Raw genomic sequence first — 15,810 nt, 5'->3', positions numbered from 1 at the left:
GAGAACTTAATTCAAGTTTTGTAATGAAGAAATTAGCATTGACTTGTATAATGTATCTGGCACTTGGAACAGTTTGGACTTAATTCTAAGACTTGGCACTGGCCATGCTATGGGGATTCCGACAGTTGTGGTCCAAAAAAGTTGTTTTTCTGCACTCTAGAGACAGTGAAAATATTGACAGCTGTATCAAAAGTGTGTTACCAAATTGTTGTGATTAGCATTGTGTGTTGTTCTGTTCACAGCTTCAGTTGACACAGAAAACTACAGTTTCACCGGAAGCCATGAGCATAATAGTCCCCATCATTTATGACATGGCTTCAGGCACGACACAACAGGCAGACATCCCCAGACAGCAAAACTCTTCAGTTGCTGCTCCCATGATGGTTAGCAATATTCTGAAGAGGTTTGCAGAACTGAATTCACCACGGCCAGGTACTGTACATGTCCAATAGGTCAGATCTTTTGCATGCTTGAATAAACAGAGTCCAACTTTTAAAAGTTTTAAAATTGCACTTTATCATCATCATTGTTGCTTTATTTGGTTTCATTAAAAACAAACTTTGGAATTCCGGTTTCAGGTTAATGCCTGTTAGTGATAAAATGTTGACTATCTCTCTGTGGTGCCAGAAGCGTTGTATTATTGATGCAACATGGACTTTATTGCATTGACCAAGGAAGCTTAATGCACTTAATGACTTGGCTCATGCTTCTGTAGTCATAGCTACACTATTTTAAACATTGTCATGTGAGCCGTATGCATATATTACTGTGAAAATGAGTGCTTGTTAGTCATCTTGCACTGTAGGAATATGTCTTCCTATTTCTTGTAATTCTGCTGTCACAAAGTTTACTATCTGTCTTCTTCTCATTTGTACTCCTCTGAGGAAAGCCTGGGAGCCAGGAAGATGGAACTACTAATAAATTACTCCATAACATAAGAACTTACAGCACTGGCTTTACTTTCTGTATCCCATGACTAACATTTTACTTCGACTGTATCTTCTATCTTGTGCTGTCTGCTTTGTTTCTATGAGAAACATTTTGTATTCAGTTTCACTTTTCCTTTAATAAACGTGTTAGAACCTTTTGAAAAGTGATTCTTTTTTGAACAGTTTCATTCTTGGGTGTGAAAATTTTTACCCAAGACATTAACTTCACAGAAGCTTTTATCCCCTTCCAAGCGTATCCTTGTTAACTGCATATTGGTTTCATAATTATATAGATGTTTAAGCTTTTTTAAAGAAAACTGCAAGCATGTTCTTATTGTAGTGTTATATCACAGAATTCAGAACTGATTTTAAGACTGGACTATGTGAATATACATATGATTTGAATACAGCGGAGCAGCTGAGAGGGTTGAGATAGTGTGGATGTGGTGTGGATGATCCCTCTACAAATGCTTGCCTTTACTTTGGGTAGCAGTCCATCTTGAACCTCTGACAGTCACTGAGGTAACTATGATGGGGCGGGGGGTAAGCCAGGTGTTTCCACCTAGGTATAAGGTTCAAGGTGAGTTATCCAACACCCACACTGCGTGTCACAGTTGGAATGTTACATATGCTACCCATAATTCAATTTAATTTTCGACTACCAAAACACGGACTGTTATACGAGGGGAAAGGTTCTAGCTCTTACACATAAATGAGCAAAACTTCCCGTAGGAATTCTTGAAATGGTGGCAATTCTGTGTCTTTGTCTGTCTACTGGCAAAGGTGTTTGGTTACTGAAGAAATTATGAACTTTTGTAATGGCATGCTGATACAGGTGGAACTCTTGATGCCGCAACAATCAGATGCATGCTTCTTTATTCTACCTTAGTGCTAACTTTTCAACTACAGAATGAAGTATACAACTGTTGTGAAGGGAGTGCAGAATTTATGAACTGTTTCTTAATACGAATATCTGTCAATAATCTGGCAATCAAGGCCAGATCTTCATTAAGCAGTAAGAGGGCATTTCCTTTTTCAGGTGTCCTTTCAAGAGTCCTCCTTACTCAGAGAGCAAATGGTAACTGACTAATTTGCTTATGGTATTCGCAAAGGCTTTCACGGCTGGGATCTAATTGGTTGTTGTGGGTTTTTCGGGCTCTTTGGCCGTGTTCTGAAGGTTGTTCTTCCTTCCACCACTCTGTGCTGTCCTCTGAAGATGCCGGCCACAGAGACTGGCGAAACGTTAGGAAGAACAACCTTCAGAACACAGCCAAAGAGCCCGAAAAACCCACAACAACCAATTTGCTTATTCTTTTCTACTGATAGTGATCTTCTTCTCTACTATAATACAGATATCCATAGTCCACTCTGGGCTTACTCAGGCTTTGGTAGTATAACTTCTTCATACTTGCATTCCACCTTTCCTCCAAGGAGCACAGGAGAACATGTAGGCTGTTGCATGCTGTCCTCCAACAGACCTAAGTTATAATGGATGGAGAAACATTACCATCCAGAGCTTCATGGTCAAACAACATTTTGAATCCAGGTCTCCTTGGTAGAAGACCAAAGTCCTGTACCACATCTGGCTCTTTTGGTTGCATCTAGGGAAACTCAGTAGTTTGGTTAAGGTGGTCTTTGGCAATCTCTTCTTTAAAAACATTTTGACTGTTTTATTTTCCATACCAGCTAACCACACAAATTTTGATAGCTTAAAATAGTTTAGAGTTGCACCTGATTGAAATTATGTGTGTGCAAAATTTGGATTCTGACACGTCAGATTGAAATGTCATTGGTTAAACTTATCGCTGCCACAATTCAGTTCATGTCTGTAGCTAACTTGTGTTTCTTTCCCTTGTTCTAGGTGAATGTACAATCTTTGCAGCTGTTCGTGACTTAATGGCTAACCTTACACTGCCCCCTGGTGGGCGACCATAGCCTATTTTTAAGCAAAGGGTAAAAATGAGATGAATCAGCAAAAACATTTCTCTGAATAAAGCCTTCAGTTATATAAAATGGAAGAGACAGTTTCATGTGTCACATTTTAAAAAGAGCTAATACAGTGGATTGGCCTACTTTCAGGGATGCACTTTCATCTGAATTTTTTGTAGTGTTCTGTATGTTTTAAGGAGACATTTCAAACTCGTAATAGATTTATGTATCCGCTTGCCAGTAAATAGAGTTCATATTCTGTTTTATACTACAAAGATTATGAAAATGCCGAATTTGTTTATTTAAATGTTTTTCTTATGTCTTGGTGTAATAGTCTTTTTTTTAAAGACAGGTCTTTCATTTTTTGAATACTGTAAAACTGTGACAAACTTTATATTGAGGCTGTATTTTAATATGACTGCTTTGAAACATTTAAAAATTGGGCTTGTTGTAAACATGTCCCCTCAAAAGCAATATTTAATAAACTAGATTTTAAAAAAATGAGTGTTCATTTCAGATATGTTCCTTTATTCATGAAGATAGTAATCTTAAATATTACTTGCTATGGAGCTGTGTCATGCTGTTTCTGGGAAAAATATCAGTTTCTTTTCAGTCAGTTTACTATTTTCAGAATTTGAGATGAGGAAAGTAGAAGATGGATATATGCTGGGGGTTTTTTGTTCCTCTTTGTACTTGTAAAAAGGCAGCACCTTAGATGTCTAGGAGATGGGAGCACCCTAGAAAATAGTCCAGTTTGTACTTCTTTAAGTTGTGTGGAAAGTGAATTTGGAACTGGGGTAACAGTAGTGTAGAATGGAGCAAATAAGAAGGTAAATTTTCTATTAAATGTTCGATTTTCTATGAAAGGTACCCTTAGGGTTTATTTTGGGGCTGCAATCATTCTACAGGTTAAGACTATTACACATACAGTGGTGCCCCGTATAGCGAGGTTAATCCGTTCCGGATTAACCTTCGCTATACGAAAACATCGCTGTGCGGGTAAGGAAAGCCTACTGGAACGCATTAAACTTAGTTTAATGCGTTCCAATAAGCGTCGAAACTTACCCCTCCAGCGATGTTTTCGCGTCCGGCGGCCATTTTGGAGCCACCGAACAGCTGATCGGCGGCTCCAAAATGGCCGCGGATGACCTGAAATGCCCCCCTGCAGCATTTTCGTAACCTCCGTAAGCAAGGGGAGGGCACGAAAACACTGATAGGGGCCATTTCGGGTCATGCGGCGGCCATTTTGGAGCCGCCGATCAGCTGTTCGGCGGCTCCAAAATGGCCGCCGGATGCCCCAATCATCGCAAAGCGAGTGCGGCGATTGGGGCTGATCCGTATAGCGATCCCCAAAAAGGGATCGCTATACGGATTCTTCGTTAAACGGTGCGCTCGTTAAGCGAGGCACCACTGTATTCTCCTTGAAACAGCTTCTGAAGTGATTTCTCTACTTGGCTGCTATGTCTTCTCTTTAGTTATCATGTGTAATGCCACTGTAGTCCTTCCTTGTTACTATCAGCAGCTCCAGGGACATCTGGTGTTGACATGGTTGGTGACTTTATCTGCTGATAATCAAAAGTGGTAATTTAATAATACGCATTTGTTATGTGCCATCCAACTGCTGACTTTTGATGACCCTTTGAATTAATGAACCCCAAAAGGTCATATGATTACCAGCCCTGCTTAGATCTTACAAACAAAAGGTAGTGTAAGAAAAAGGCTTCTTTTATTAAGTCAACACATCTTATTATGGTTCTTCGTCTTTCACTACTGCCTTCAACTTTCCCCATCATTAGAGATGAGGGTATCTGTATTCGTATACAAATACCCCCACACAGGTGGACATAAAAAGGGGTCCGGCCCCCTGGGGCCAGACCATCCACTTACCTGTCTGCTTCTGCCGCTGGTTCTGTGCTTCCTTCCAATTGCTCCAGAGCTTGCAGTCAACTAGCCACTCGTCAGCCTGGCATGGAGGCTCATCTTCCCTCCTCCTGCCAGCAGTGGCTAGTTGACCGCGAGCTCTGGAGCAATTGGAAGGGAGCATGGAGCTGGCAGCAGCAGCAGACGGGTGAATGGATGGGGCTGGACCCTCATTATGTTCACCTGTGCGGGGGTATTTGTATTCGTATATGAATAATCCCATCTCTACCCATCATTATAGTCCTTTTCCAGGGAGGCTTTTTAAAAATGATATGTCCAAAGTACCATAGCTTCAGTTCAGATGTTATAACTTCTGTTGAGAGTAACTCTTGGGAATTCACTAATCTGACCTTCTAGTGGCCCAAGGTACCCATAATATTCTCTTCTAATATTGCAATTCAAATGAACCTACTTTTTTTGCTTTTCAATTCTTTTCATTGTCCAGCTTTCACACTGTAATCAGCAGTAACATAGAATGGATGATCATGACTTTGGTTTCCAGAGATACATCCTTACACATAAGGGTCTTTTCAGATTCCTTCATGGCTGGCCTTGATTTCGTGGCTGTAGTCTCCATTTGGAGTGATGACTGAACCAAATGAGAATTTTTCACAATTTAAATTTCTTCATTGTTTTTATTCAGGTTATGAACTTATGTGGTCTTGATTTTTATCTTAATGCTCAACCACAATTATGCATTTTTAGTTTATTCCTTGCCCTTCATCAGTTGTCAGTTCAGCTCACTGCTATTTTCTGTCAATAATATGGTATCATTCCCATATTTTGAATTACAATGTTTCTCCTCCATTTCCCACTCCTCCATCTTAATTTAATGAGCCTACCATATATGTTGTGCATATAAATAGAATAGTTAGGGAGATAATATGCACCCATCTCAAAACTTTGCCAGTGGAAAACCATTCTGTTCCTTCATATTCCATCTGAACAATAGACTCTTATGCAGGGTATAGGTTAGGCATCAGGACAGTCACATGTTTTGGCACACATATTTCATAGCTTGTTATGATCTACATCCTTAAATGCTTTGAGTTTCTTGTTTCCAAAGTAAAGCACTTTGCAATTACCTGTCTATTTCAGTTTATTCACACTATTAAAACATTACATTTCTTGATTTATGGTTTGAAGCTTCCATTGATTCCTGCTTCTTGCATTCAGTATTCCAGACTTGTTCTTTTGCCTGTAAGCACATTAGCAATGAGAGGTATTTTTAGTCCAGTTACTTCATTTGTGATAGTCCTATTTGTACTTTTGCTGATCCCCAGTAGCTGATTACATGACTTTTGACCTTGAAGTCTGGTCTTCCAGCACTGTTTTTTTATTTCATTTTGGTCTTCTGTTTTTCCTTCAATAGGAAAAGAGTAAGATTAAATATGAAGTGGCAACAATGGAGAGGATCTTTCATAACAGCACTGACACTGAAACTAACACTTATTAAGTACTGTGAAGAAAAAAACATAGTATTTTCAAAGTATAAATTACTCAACAGGTTTACCACTGTTGTCTTCTGCACAGTACTTAATAGGTGTTGGCTTCAGCTATTTAGGAAATATTCTCTGAAATGTTGCCTTCCATTATTGCTGCTTCTTAGTAGCTGCCCTTCAGGCATTTCTCTGCCCCATCATCACTGATGTACACCCCCTCACATTTCATAAATATTTCAGTATATCTTTTCATGCGACAGCACTGAAGAAAGCAGTGAATATACAGCTTGTATAACTGTAAATGTGCTGTCCCCTCCAAATAATGCCACATACAGCCATTAATGTCTAAGCTGCTGGCAATAAAAGTGAGTACACCCCTAAGTGACAATGGCCAAATTGGGCCCAAGGAGTCATTTTCCCTCCATGGTATCATGAGACCTGTTAGTGTCACAAGTCTCAGGTGTGAAGGGGGAGCAGGTGTTATCACTCTCACTCTCTCAGACTAGTCACTGGACGTTCCACGTGACACCTCATGGTAATGAACTATCTGAGGATCTGAAAAAAAGAATTGTTGCTCTACATAAAGATGGCCTAGGCTGTAAAATTGCCAAAACCCTGAAACTGAGCTGCAGCACAGAGGCCAAGACTATACAGCAGTTTAACAGGACAGGTTCCACTCAGAACAGGCCTCGCCATGTTTGACCAAATAAGTTGAGTGTCCATGCTCAGTGCCATATCCAGAGGTTGGCTTTGAGAAACAGACGTATGAGTGCTGCCAGCATTGCTGCAGAAGCTGAAGGGGTGGGGTGTGGGTCAGCCTGTCAGTGCTCAGACCATACGCCACACACTGCATCAAATTGGTCTCCAGGGCCGTCGTCCCAGAAGAAAGCCTCTTCTAAAGATGATACACAAGAAAGTCCGCATGCGGTTTGCTGTAGACAAGATTAAAGACATGGATTTCTGAAACCATGGCCTATGGTCCGATGAGACCAAGTTAAACTTATTTGGTTCAGATGGTGTCAAGCGTGTGTGGCGGCAACCAGGTGAGAAGTACAAAGACAAGTATGTCGTGACTACAGTCAAGCGTGGTGGGAGTGTCATGGTCTGGGGCTGCATGAGTGCTGCCGGCACTGGGGAGCTACAGTTCATTGAGGGAACCAAGAATGCCAACATGTACTGTGACATACTGAAGCAGAGCATGATTCCCCCCCCCTTCAGAGATTGGGCCGCAGGGCAGTATTCCAACATGATAACAATGCCAAACACACTTCCACTGCCTTGCTAAAGAAGCTGAGGGTAAAGGTGATGGGCCAGCCGAGCATGTCTCCAGACCTAAACCCTATTGTGCATCTGCGGGGCATCCTGAAACAGAAGGCAGAGGTGTGCAAGGTCTCTAACATCCACCAGCTCTGCGATGTTGTCATGGAGAAGTGGAAGAGGACTCCAGTGGCAACCTGTGAAGCTCTGGTGAACTCTATGCCCAATAACCCCAAGAGGGTTAAGGCAGTGCTGGAAAATAATGGTGGCCACACAAAATATTGACACTTTGTGCCCAGTTTGGACATCGTCACTTAGGGGGTGTACTCATTTTTGTTGCCAGCGGTTTAGACATTAATGGCTGTGTGTTGCGTTATTTTGAGGGGACAGCACATTTACAATGTTATACAAGCTGTGTACTCACTGCTTTACATTGTAGCCAAGTGTCATTTCTTCAGTGTTGTCACATGAAAAGATTCTAAAATATTTATAAAATGTGAGGAGGTGTACTCAATTCTGTGATATACTGTATATGGAAACTGAAGAAATCAGGAATGGCTAAATGACACAAATAATTGACATTTTACCTGTATACCTGTAATTGGTATATTTTTTGAGATGGCACTAAGACTGTGCATGTTGGAAACCTTCTGTTTCATTTTAGTTTCTTTAAGGGGAGTGTGTTTTCGTATTTGGATTTTCATGTTCTGCTCCTTTCACTTACCACAAAGGGGGGGGGGCTCTTTTGAGCCATTATATGTCCCCATTCGTTAAGGAGCTGCACAACACCAGCAGAGCAAGCAGGTGCACAGTGAGAAAAAGGGAAAAGAAGGAGGGAGGAAGCACCAGACAGGCAAGGCAAACGGGAACATGGTGATAGTAAGGTAGTAAGTAAAAGGAGAAGAATCGGTGGGTCTGGTGGGGCAAGGAGATACACAGTGCCTGTAGCAAGACAAGGAAAATTTCCGATTTGGAAATAAATGTTCATGTTCTCCTTGGTTTAAACAAGCCCTTCATGTTTAAGAGGCTCTCTTTCATAAATTGTTATTGGAAAAATAAAGTGAAAGTAAGAGCTTTTTTGTGGTTTTCCTTTTAGTTTTTAAATGTCCTATATGGGATAGCAAAGCCTTTAGGAAATAAAGGCACTGTTTCATATTTAAAATCATCATCCCTTCCATGAGCATTCCATGTTGAGCTCTCCACCCAACACACTTAATTAGTTATTGTCAATTCACAACCTACTAAGCGATACATGGAGTTTGAATGTTTCCTCCAGTGTGCATTTCATTGTATTTTTTTAACCTGCCATTTCATTTTAGGAGAATTTTGGAATATTTCCCTTTCTGGCTTGGTTGGTTACATTCCGGATTGGTATCATCTGCAAACTTGATTTCCTCACTGCTTATCAGTGACTCTGCATTTCTGAATTTACCAAACAACACTGATTGCACATAACATACTGGAGGAGACCTTATTCCTTATGTTTTTCTTGTCTGAAAACAAGGCATTTATTTGTCTCCATGTTATTTAACTATTTACCACTCTTAGGAAACCTGCTTTCTAAGAAAAGTTAAGAACCTTTGGGTAGGTACTCTGTAAACAGGCTTTTGGAGGTCGAAATAAAAAATGGCCTTGTTTGCCTGTGTTCTCCTAGCCCATGATTTAGCTGTATATAAATAAGCAACAGAAAAACAATGGCTTATGATACTAGTTTTAATCAGGAAACCATGCTTAAACTTAACAGTGTAAACTTTAGATCAGTGGTTCTTAACCTTTGTTACTTGGATGCTTTTGAACTGCAACTCCCAGAAACCCCAGTCAGCACAGCTGGTGGTGAAGGCTTCTGGGAGTTGCAGTCCAAAACTCCTGAGTAACCCAAGGTTAAGAACCAGTGCTTTAGATTACATACTAAATTATGTTTAATTATTTAAATGAACTTGCTATCTTGCTGTACTGCAAGTGAAAATGCACTTATTGTGTGCAGGTAAGCTCAGGTATCACAGTTGCTCAGTCCTGCCTGCTTTTACGGTCCTTATGTTGTTGGCATGTACTGTTGATGCTTCCAATTTATGGTGACTCTATGAGTGGCTTCCAAAATGTCTTATCATCAACAGTCCTGGTCAGGTCTTGCAAATTCCAACCTGTCACTTTCTTACTAGAGTCAATCCAATTTATACTGGGTTTTTCTCTTTTCCTGTTAGAAAGCAACTGGGTTGAGTCTTCAGGTGCTATTCAAGGGTCTGTTTCTGCATTACTAGTGACGGCCCAAAGCTAGTGATGTCAACCAAGGCTGCTGGAATGAAGAAGATACAGTAAAGCACTTTTCATGCTAATCTAGAGCATCTGGCATTAATGCTGCTACAACTGCTAGCTAATTCTAAGTCTGCAATCTTATATACACAGAGTCCCATTGAATTTAACAGGCTTTACATCTAGATGTCTGTTGGAAATGTACATAAGACAGGACTGTTATTGCATTTTAAATCATTCCCAAAAGTTGCCAGACATCTCCTAAAATCCAAAGAAAGAACTTAGATCTATCGCCTCTATTCCCAAATCTTCAGTTAATCGCTGGAGAAGCTGTAATACTTTCAAGCAAGGCCCATAAACACTAGCGGGGCTGAGAAGAGACTGAATGGATCTACTGCTATTGAAGAAGAATACTGTAACAGTGGAAGGACCCAACATGGCATGGCACTTAGGGTGCTAGACTAGGACTGCGAAAACCTAGGTTCAAATCCCCGTCGGGCCAGGAAAACTCACTGGGTCTGTCCGTGGCAGTGATAAACCATTCCTTGAACACTTCACAAACCTTATTTAGCATTGCCTTAAACCAAAAGAGAAGGAGTTGCTAGCAGGGAACAACAGCCACCCAAGTAGCCGCCTGGTGCCTCCTGCCGCCCGGAGGGAGGGAGGGCAGGCTGGCTTTTCTCTCGCCGAGGCCAGCCCCACGACCGAGGCGGAAGGCAGCGGCCGGCTTGCCATGGCGCTGGCGGAACTGGCGGCCCGGCTCAATTGCGCCGAGTACAAGAACTGGGTGAAGGCCGGGCACAGCTTGGTGCTGTTGCGGGCCGCCTTGGAGCGCTTTGCCGGGGAGCAAGTCGAGGCCTTCCACCGGCAGCTCGTCGCCCGCGACGCCGCCCGCCTCAGCCCGCCGGGCCGCCGGTGCAGCGGGCAGTGCGCCCCTCGCGGCAAGCAGGTAAGGCCCCGCGCAAACCGACCCTCCCTCTCCGGCTTCCCTGGAGAGGAGTCGCAGAGGAGAGCTCTTGGCCGCCCACTGAGTTCACTCCGGGCTTCGCGAGGCGCAGCCGGCGCATCTTTGGGCGGATCGGCTCCTCGCCCTTTTCCTGCCCCTGCCCCTCTCCTCCCTCCCGTGAGAGGCAACGGAGCTTTGCGCGGCCCTCCCGGCGAGAAGAAATCCATCCCCCCCCACACACACACACCCCGGGCGAGGGTGGGCTCTGTGGAGCCGAGAAGACTGACTGTGGCTCATCTCACCGCTCTGTTTATACAGTTCGCAACCACCCCCCTTTCCGTGAGACACGCAGGCACTCAGGAGGCAAGGTTCAGGCAGAAACGAAGGCTTCGGACTTCCCTTCTTGAAAGGAGGGAGGAAAAACGCCGTGCCTGAGCCTTCTGCTTCTTGACGGTGCCCGGTTCTGGAGGAACCAGGAACTCCGTGGGGAGAGAAAGAGAGCCTGGCCTTGTCGGTGTTCCGGGTTTCCTTGATCCCTATATTTTGCTGCAGAGTGCAGTTCTTCGACCTGTGCTGAAGTAGACATTTCTACCTATATCTGCTCCAGCGCTAGATAGCGGCCCCAGGGTCATTCTCCCATCTCAGGAGGTGCCTCTCACCCTGAGTTGCAGAAACTCAAGCTGGCCTTCTTGAAAATGAAGTACTGCTTGCCCTGGTTTTTGTTGGTAAACTTTGTGTTGTCTGGCTCTGTGAAACAGTAGCTGGAGCAATGTCACTGGATGCCCTGGCGAACTTTAAAGCAACCCAAGGCAGATGCCAAATTACTTTTGAAGCAGAGCCAAAAACGAATTCTGGCAGTGCCATTGGTCCAGGATATCCCTATAATTTTTGAAAACATATCAGATAAGCAAATAAGAAATATGAATGACGTTGAGTACCTTGTATAAAAAAAAAAAAAATGTACTCACGGCACTGTCTTAAAAAATACAAAAGCGCCCTGGGGTATCAAACCAAGGCAAAAACTGAAAGATACTGGAAATGTTCAGTGATTCAAGATTAAGCCAAAGGCCTGTCTAGTCCAGCATTTTGTTCCCACAGACTTGCTGTGAGAAAACCACAACCAGGATATCTTGCTGCAAAGATTAGTCACTGATAACTTGGAGGTATCTTCTAGCTCTAATTCTGTGATTGGATGACACAAAAGTAATCTCTCTCTCAACATGAATATATTTGGCCAACAATTCACAGTATTTGGTGCCAGTTTCATACTTAATTATTTTATCATGTATTCTGTTTGTATTTTAAATTATTTCCCCCTCCACCCACGCTGATGGTCTTTTGGGGAGGGGATTTAAGAAGCATGAAGCCCTCAGAAGCAGAATGGAACCCACATTTTGGAATGGGATTGATAATGCAACCTGCAACACCTTGAGCTATCACAGGAGAAGAATTTAATTTTCCCTACCCCAAAAACCAATGTTAACACCAAAGTAAGATTCCACATTTTAGATTTTTTATTTGTGGAGAAATGTGTGTCATTACTTTATTTATTATTCAATTTATATACCACCGATCTAGCAAAATGCTACTCTGGGGCAGAGTACAACAAAGAAAACATTTTTAAATTATTCAGAATTGCAGACTATTGTGAACATAAACACACAAACCAAGATGGTGACAAATACAATTTTCAGAACATACAGTGCAATATTCCTGTTTTCCTTCCTTCAATTACTTCTAATCCAAAGCATCCTAGTTTATGGGGGATTGTTAATCTACACCTAGAAACTGTTGTCATGGGCCCCAAAATGAAATCCTTCTGTGAAACAATGGTCAAGAGTTGCTGTAGTGATATGTTAGGGCAATTGAGAAGTGATTGGAGTATTCAGCGTGTACTGCTGCACTTGTAGAAAAAAATGTGTGGCTGTAAACTTCAGTAAGGTTTCACTGTTGGGAGAACAGGTTTACTCATGGGAATAGACTGGGAATTTGAAAACATTGTAAGTGAGATGAAAGTATGTGGGTTGAACCAAGAGATCCACTAAGCTTGGATAAGTTATATTCACGAAGGCTTTCACGGCCGGGATCTAATGGTTGTTCTGGGTTTTTCGGGCTCTTTAGACAAAAATTGTCAAGGGGAACCTTTACCTTTGGAGTACTATTGGGAGTAGTGGCCCAAATAAATAACTTTTCCAAGCTCTGTTAGGAATACTCCGGCTGGTATAAAGATGGTGGGGTGGGGGAAGAGAGGCAGTTTTCTGCTATTCTCTCTCCTGCAGCTTTCTGTCACTACTTCCCCAGGTGCTCTGGAGACTGCACCAGTCCTCTGGAATCAGCAAAGAACACCATTGCTCTTTTCAGCTGGTGGAAAAGTGCTGAAAAAACTTTTTTGCTCAGGAACCTTCCCTTGGCAGGAGATTTCTGCTGAATTCAACCCACAATCAGCTCATGTCGATTTCAGCAAATACTACCGAGGCGTACAGCACAAATAAAGGAACTTTGATTTCTGGGAAGAATAGTTAGAAAAATTGCTGTTGGTCCACTTCAACATAAGATAATATACTCTGAAGATCAGGACACTTAAGACTAAGAACCATTACATAGGCTGCAAAGAAAACTGTGCAGAAGTGAAAAGATGTCTTCCCAAGAACAAAATAAAACTGAAACTATAGAAATGTATTTGAAGGCAGTGCAGATCACTGCTTTGAAATATTTTGGGGAAGGATCATTTTAAAGTTCTGCAAAAGAAAGGAGTGACCAGTCCTGCTTGCTTTAATTCAGTTTTTTCAGTGCTTCCTCCCACCATCGTGTTTGACCCCACATATAGAGGGTTTTCTTTGGAATTAGAACTGAGTGCTATGAAGTATGTTTCTTCTTTTGTATTTCTTTGAGGGTTAGTGGGAAGAGAGGTCAGGAGGCAGAACCCCCGCTAACAGACAGTTACAGAGGTTTTCAACACATATTTAGTTGGAAGAGTTTCCTGATTCTTGCTCAGCTGCCAAACTGATTTGGCAGGCATCTTCAATATACTGTATCAGATTGCTCAAGTATGCCAAGGTGTCATCACTGAAATTATTGTTTCACATAATGTTACTGTAGAAAATTTGTCAAAAAGAGATTGGGCAGGAGGTAAAGGTAAAGGTTCCCCTTGACAATTTTTGTCCAGTCGTGTTCGACTCTAGGGGGCGGTGCTCATCCCCGTTTCCAAGCCATAGAGCCAGCGTTTTGTCCGAAGACAATTTTCTGTGGTCACATGGCCAGTGCGACTTAGACACGGAACGCTGTTACCTTCCCACCGAGGTGGTCCCTATTGATCTACTTGCATTTGCATGCTTTCGAACCGCTAGGTTGGCGGGAGCTGGGACAAGTGATGGGCACTCACTCCATCACGTGGATTCGATCTTACGACTGCTTGGTCTTCTGACCCTGCAGCACAGGGTTCTGCGGTTTAGCCCACAGTGCCACCACGTCCCTGGAGCAGGAGGTACTTGACAATTAAATAACAGAAGATTTGCAACTGGTCTGTGATCATATGCACTGTATCAAGATTACAATTTATTTAGAATTACACAGTGGTGCCAAAAGGGCATCATATTCACGATAAGCACTCTTGAATTATAAAGAAAACATAAGAGTAGTTTAGATAAATGGAATTGTGTGGCTTTTTGTTCTTCTGAACTGATGTGATGAGCAGAAACTCAAAATGTGCAACTTTTGCCATCATGAAATCCCCAATTAAAAACAAAATAAAATCAATATATAGAAGATGGCTTAAAATACATAAAATAACTGGAACAGCATTTGTCAACGTTACAGTGACATATGATACTTCCCACCATCAGGTACTGTTCAGAAAGCTCTGCCTCCTTACTAAAGATCATGGATTAACAGAAGTGGTCACCATTCTATTTCAAAACCAAAGATTCTTTGTTGAGTTTCAAGAGGGGCACAGTCACTGAAGGAATCAGGAATGGTCTCCCACAGGGTGACATCCTGGCACCATTACTTTTGCCAATTACACAAATGATTGACCAACATTCCCATATCCCAGGCTTTTCATCCATGCTAGTAATCTTGCCTTGATGTCCAGGGGGAAACCTTTGAGACCATTGATCACCAGCTGATCTCCACATTAGAAGATCTTTCTTTATACAGTGGTGCCTGGCTTAACGGGCGCCCCGTTTAACGACGAATCCGTATAGCGATGAAGATTTTGCGATCGCAAAAGCGACTGCATTGCGATGTTTTAAAGAGGAAAAAATCGCTTTATGATGATCGGTACCCTGTTTCACTTACCGATCATCGCATAGCGATGATTTTCCAACAGCTGATCGGCGGTTCCAAAATGGCCGCCGGGTAAAAAAAATGGACGCCCGCTGTGTTTTTGCCCGGATTCCTCACTTACCGGGCAGCGAAAATGGCCACCATATGGAGGATTTTCGCTTAAAGGTGAGTTTTAAGCCCATAGGAACGCATTGAAGGGGTTTCAATGCATTCCTATGGGCTTTTTAAAACCGCATAGTGACGAAATCGCTTTGCAGCGATTTTTGCTGCACAGATTATCGTCGCTATGCGGGGCACCACTGTATTATAAAAACAATGAGCTGAAAACAAAGCTTTTAAAAACATGTGTCTGTGCCTTCCAGTTAAAGAAAAGTAGCAGAGAGGAAGCTCTGAGTTAACGGAAGTCCAGATTTTAGAATGTTGCCCTACCCCAAAGTAATCCACCATCACTCTGGATTGAATCCTGATTTACAAAAAAAAGTTATCTAAACACCGAACAGAAAGTTGCCACCAGAAATAACATAGTTAGGAAACTGGCTGGATCAGACTGGGGTGCACGCCCGCAGACAATAAGAACAACAGCTTTGTCCCTGTGCTAGTCCACAGCAGGATACTCTTTGGTAAAAGGTACGGAACCGGTGGGTTATGTTTTCAACAGAGGTGCTGAAGGATCCATTGTATTTGACACTTCCTTTGTTTTATAGTTTCAGCCTGCCTGCTCTTTATGTAAAGAATGGAAAAAGGAGATTTTGAACCATCATACACATAGAACTGGGGAGGTTAACTGGGGAAACTGCAGACCTTGGCTTTGGCCTTCTAACCCATGGGAGCTTGCAAAGGTAAGCCTGATGGT

The 15,810-nt window shown here is 42.4% G+C and overlaps 2 protein-coding genes and 1 long non-coding RNA gene across 6 annotated transcripts in view; 2 read left to right on the top strand and 1 right to left on the bottom strand.

Annotated features, from left to right (window-relative positions):
* Nucleotides 1-3,133, top strand: part of MED14 (mediator complex subunit 14) — a 53,609-nt gene extending 50,476 nt beyond the window's left edge. Inside the window, exons 30-31 of the mRNA XM_020783880.3 lie at nucleotides 243-432; nucleotides 2,791-3,133. Coding sequence (XP_020639539.2) covers nucleotides 243-432; nucleotides 2,791-2,864 — 264 coding nt within the window. The 3' untranslated portion in view covers nucleotides 2,865-3,133. The remainder of the gene's footprint in view (nucleotides 1-242; nucleotides 433-2,790) is intronic.
* A 2,277-nt stretch (nucleotides 3,134-5,410) lies between these two features.
* LOC140705692 (uncharacterized) lies at nucleotides 5,411-10,429 on the bottom strand. The gene is made up of 2 exons (XR_012085156.2): nucleotides 10,290-10,429; nucleotides 5,411-9,770 (listed from the first exon to the last, which is right to left on the bottom strand). It is a non-coding gene; the product is annotated as an uncharacterized LOC140705692 (long non-coding RNA).
* C3HXorf38 (chromosome 3 CXorf38 homolog) overlaps nucleotides 10,350-15,810 on the top strand; it is a 16,502-nt gene continuing 11,041 nt past the window's right edge. Inside the window, exons 1-2 of one of the 4 annotated variants that reach the window (XM_072994227.2) lie at nucleotides 10,350-10,676; nucleotides 15,662-15,796. In XM_072994227.2, the coding sequence (XP_072850328.2) occupies nucleotides 10,461-10,676; nucleotides 15,662-15,796 (351 nt within the window). In that variant the 5' untranslated portion in view covers nucleotides 10,350-10,460. Of the gene's footprint in view, nucleotides 10,677-11,181; nucleotides 12,164-15,661; nucleotides 15,797-15,810 lie in introns of those variants that run through there. The other 3 variants (XM_072994225.2, XM_020783879.3, XM_078390495.1) reach the window with 3 other exon arrangements.

This window comes from Pogona vitticeps, chromosome 3 (assembly GCF_051106095.1).
Source record: "Pogona vitticeps strain Pit_001003342236 chromosome 3, PviZW2.1, whole genome shotgun sequence".
Taxonomy (NCBI): domain Eukaryota; kingdom Metazoa; phylum Chordata; class Lepidosauria; order Squamata; family Agamidae; genus Pogona; species Pogona vitticeps.
This window is presented reverse-complemented; position numbering and strand designations above follow the sequence as displayed.